At 35.3% G+C, this 4,615-nt stretch overlaps 1 protein-coding gene across 2 annotated transcripts in view; it reads left to right on the forward strand.

Annotated features, from left to right (window-relative positions):
* The first annotated feature begins 2,525 nt into the window (after positions 1-2,525).
* LOC18047671 (disease resistance-like protein DSC1) overlaps positions 2,526-4,615 on the forward strand; it is a 4,983-nt gene continuing 2,893 nt past the window's right edge. For both annotated transcript variants that reach the window (XM_024187722.1, XM_024187723.1), the window contains exons 1-2: positions 2,526-3,284; positions 3,374-4,478. In XM_024187722.1, coding sequence (XP_024043490.1) covers positions 2,806-3,284; positions 3,374-4,478 — 1,584 coding nt within the window. In that variant the 5' untranslated portion in view covers positions 2,526-2,805. The remainder of the gene's footprint in view (positions 3,285-3,373; positions 4,479-4,615) is intronic.

Genomic DNA, 4,615 nt, shown 5'->3' on the forward strand with positions numbered 1-4,615 from the left:
CCTTTCTTTGTTAGCCATATCCCTAGCCTACGTTACGTCCTAATAAAAGTCCTTCTTGATTTTAGGGAACTATAGTTTGAAATAGAAGCTAGTTATATGGGCTAAAAAGATGTAGTGGTGCATATAAAAAAATAAATAAAAAAATTGGGTTGACTAACATTTTTATTTGACTTGAGATCGTATTATTTCTAAGCTGATGGCATATTTATTTCATCCTGGTGAGAGCATGTGATATCACTTCTTTATTATTTTCTCTCAATTACCATTCATTGGAGTGACTATTTTTATTGGGTTTAATTTCTTTGTGAAAATGTCACTACTTCCAGTGAGATTTTGGGGTTTGACATGTCATTCTTGAAAGTAGGTATAACAAAGTCTACCGAGCTGATTCATGTGGATGGTTGATGTGAGTGTGATGTTGCTTTATACTGGAGATAATGCTTATACTTTTATTTGATTGCTATCATTAATCTGATTGAATAAACACGAGTGTTTCTATTAAAAAAAAAAAGAAATCATTTTGGATTTGAATTTCATTTTCGCTTTATTTGCTAGGGACTAGCAATAAGCTGGTTGGGGGGTGTGTTGAGTGTTAGAAAATGTATATTTATAAAGGAGAAAATCGTCATTTTACACTACAAGTTTTACTAACACCTTTACTTTTATGAATTTAACCTTCTTTTAATTTAATTCCGTGTGTTTTATTTTAATTAAGTATTTTATGTATTTTAGGGGCATTATAATCATTTCACAATAAAGGAGAGATCAGACGGCAAAACGGACATCACTTTCGAACTCAGGACGGTCGAAAACCTTAGAAGGAGCATAAAAGGAAAAATGGCACTATTCACATGTACGGTACTATTTACGTGTACGGTACTGTATATGTTACTGTTCACTACACTGTTCACATAGACGGACGATGATGTGGCATTGACCGATGATGTGGCATTGACTGATGATGTGTCACGATCCTGTTGGGCTAAAATTCTTATGTACTGTTGATGGTGACGTGGCAGCATATCAGTGGACGAAAAATCTCGCGTACGGTACATGCATCACACAGGATTATTGTCAACCAAACCGCGTTACTGTTCATCCGGGTCAAACCGTGTTACTGTTCATCCGCGTGGTCAAACCGCGTACTATTGACTGATTACTCCATGTATCTATAAAAAGGGGGCCTCCCCCCCTAATTTGATATCTCTGAATCCATTTTTGGGATCCATTTTCTGTAATTCCTTCTCCATCTTGTATTTTCTACGTATTTGAATAAATTCCCATTTTGCCCCTAGTTCAATTATGAGTGGCTAATTTTCTTTCAAGCTTGGGTTGAAGGTGAAGTCTCAACATGTGTCATGGGCTTTATTTAGGTAAATGTTTGCACAAATCTCAATAAAAATTGAACAGTGAGGTAATGACATTGAAAGTTTCATAATGTTACCTTTAATAAGGTACCAATAAGTTTTCTTTGCTATTTCTAACTTAATTGCTGCCTTTTGATTTTGGAGGAAACTATTAAAGTTCAAAACCTCACCCCTCCCAAAATCGAAATGGTATATGAAACAATTTTTGCTAGAAATAAAAAAAATTAATAATTTTTATATCAATAACTAATTCTTCTTTATTCTCTAATCTTTGGCCTTTTAAAGCATAACTATTTTCTATTATCTCTGAAAGTTTCAATTGGGAACTCTTAGGATTATTTTTAATCAATACATTATAAGATATTAGAGTTTAAATTTTAGGATTATTATGTGTTTAATTTTCACTTTATCGAAGGAATTATTCATTATGCATTCTTGTTCATGTTTTCCCACTGTAATCGAAACCCTTTTGCCCCACTTGACGATGCAGACACGTGTTACAAAAGTCAATGACGCGTAAAAGTGAAATGAAATGGCTTTTGCAATTTATGAGCTTGACTTCTCGTGTAAAAAATATTTCAGTCTTAATTTTACTGAGCCACCAAGCGATTTTGCTTTTTGTTTTAAGGATCCACGTACATTATCACTTTAATTTCTTTTTGAATCCATCACATTTCTGTGTATGCATGTGCTTGCCTAGACAAGTTCTCCTATATTATCAACCACTCTGTTATCTCAAAATTTTTTTAAAAGAATAATAATATTGAAATTCAAAATTTTGATTCGATTATAATATCTCCCAATATAAAGGTCTCATAATTTTCAAAACTTAAGAATTTACAGGCGGAGGTAACATTTAGGTAAATACTTGCTCAAATCTTAATCCAAACTGTAACGGCGAGGTTATTGTTTTTTAAAAGATTAAATATTAACATTATAAAAATTTTAAGTTTTGATTCGATTACAATATCTCCCAATATAAAGGTCTCATAATTTTCAAAACTTAAGAATTTAGTGCGGAGGTAAACTCTAGGTAAATGCCTGCACCCCCAAATCTTAATCCAAACTCTAACGGTGAGGTAATGACAGTGAAAGTTCCTCGCTGGAGAAATTGAACAAAATTCCAATTTCCTTTAGCTTTTTATAATTCTCTGAATCTACTTTCAAATTTTTTTTCTTTGCTCTTCCTTCCTTTATTGGTTGAATCAAATTTTCTTTTCTTCCTGGTCTGCCCCATTATCATGACTATGTTTCTTGACTTGACAAATCATGTATATGAAAGCTCCAGGAAATTTCCAGGAGACTAAGAAAGCTCCAGCCATTCAATTATTTAGTGTGTGCTTGCAAGAATCTTCACACATGTTCATTCTTACATCTCCTCTCTCAACTCTCAAGATTAATACTCTGTTTCTGTCACCAATTTTCTAAAATTTCCTTCATGGCTTCTTCTTCTTCTTCTTCTTGCATTTATGAAGTCTTCCTCAATTTTAGAGGGGAGGACACTCGTAGGATCTTTACTTGCCATCTCTATGATGATTTGTATGACAAAAAGAAAATCAAAACATTTATGGATGATGAAAAGCTTAGGCGAGGAGATGAGATTTCAGATGCCCTTTTGAACGCAATCCAAGGTTCAAAAATTTCGGTGGTCATTTTCTCAACGGACTACGCTTCTTCAAAATGGTGCCTGAATGAACTTGTCAAGATTCTTGAATGCAAGCACACAAACGGCCAAATCATTATTCCGGTTTTCTATGGGGTAAGTCCGTCCGATGTGCGGCATCAAACTGGAATTTTTAAGCACGGTTTTGATCAGCTCGAACAACAGTTCAAAGATAAACCAGAAATGGTTCAGAAGTGGAGGGATACACTGACAGAAACATCCCAAATAGCCGGCCATGAATCCACGAAATTCAGGTAACTCTCTTTCCTAATTCATCTTTTCTCTGTTTCTGTCTTGGCCCAATTTGACTCAATGTTTTTGCATCTTTGCACCTTTATATTAGCAATGACGCGCAACTTGTAAACAAAATTGTCGAAGATGTTTTGAAGAAGTTGGAAAAAATAACAGTCTCAACGGACTCATCCAACGGCCTAGTTGGATTAAATTCACGAATTGAGCAGATTAAACCATTTCTGTGTATGGATTTGTCGGATACTGTCCAAATTGTTGGAATTTGGGGCATGGGCGGTATAGGCAAAACCACCCTTGCTGAAGCTATTTTCGATCAATTTTCTGGTGAGTTTGATGGTAAATACTTTGCAAAAAATGTTTGGAGAAAATCAGAAACAGAGGGTGGCCTAGAAGACCTACAAAAGGAAATGCTTTCGACAATATTAAGTGAAAAACTTGAAGTAGCTGGTCCCAATATTCCACTATTTACTAAAGGGAGGGTCCGACGCATGAAGGCGTTGATTGTACTCGATGATGTGAATAAAGATGAACAATTAGAGGGTTTGATTGGAGGGCTTGATCAATATGGTCCAGGAAGTAGAATTGTTGTAACCACCAGGGATAAACGAGTCCTCGAAAAATTTGGAGTGGAGAAGGAGAAAATATATAGGGTCAATGGATTGAAATTTGATGAGGCTTTCGAGCATTTTTGTAACTTCGCTGTTAAAGAAAATCATTGTCCTGAAGATCTCTACCAGCACTCATGGAGGGTTGTATGGTATGCCAATGGCAATCCATTAGTTCTTAAAGTGTTGGGTTCCTCCCTGTATCTCAAGAGGAAAAGCCATTGGGAAAATGTATTGGACGACTTAAATCGGATTTGTGAATCTGATATTCATGGTATTTATGATATATTAAAGATTAGCTTTAATGAATTAACACGCAAGGAGAAGAGTATGTTTCTAGATATTGCGTGTTTCCTTGAGGGAGAGGATAAAGATTTTGTGACAAGGATACTTGATGATTCTGGGTCTCACAGACTGGATGTCCTCGTGGACAAGTCACTCATAACAGTGTCATATAGCCGCTTGCAAATGCATGATTTATTGCAAGAAATGGGCCGAGAGATTGTTCGCCAAGAATCTGAGGAAGAGCTAGGCAGACGCAGTAGGTTGTGGGATCCTAAGGAAATCCGCCACGTACTAAAGCATAATATGGTAAGAATCCTCCATTTTTTTTTTATATAAATCTTTTATTTGTTTGGAGTTCTGCACTCGTATTTTCCCAACCATACCAGCACACCCATGTTTTTTTAATAATTTTTATTATTACGAGAACATCCTTTAGTAAAATT

The sequence above is a fragment of the Citrus clementina genome, unplaced genomic scaffold, assembly GCF_000493195.1.
Source record: "Citrus clementina cultivar Clemenules unplaced genomic scaffold, Citrus_clementina_v1.0 scaffold_3, whole genome shotgun sequence".
Classification (NCBI taxonomy): domain Eukaryota; kingdom Viridiplantae; phylum Streptophyta; class Magnoliopsida; order Sapindales; family Rutaceae; genus Citrus; species Citrus x clementina.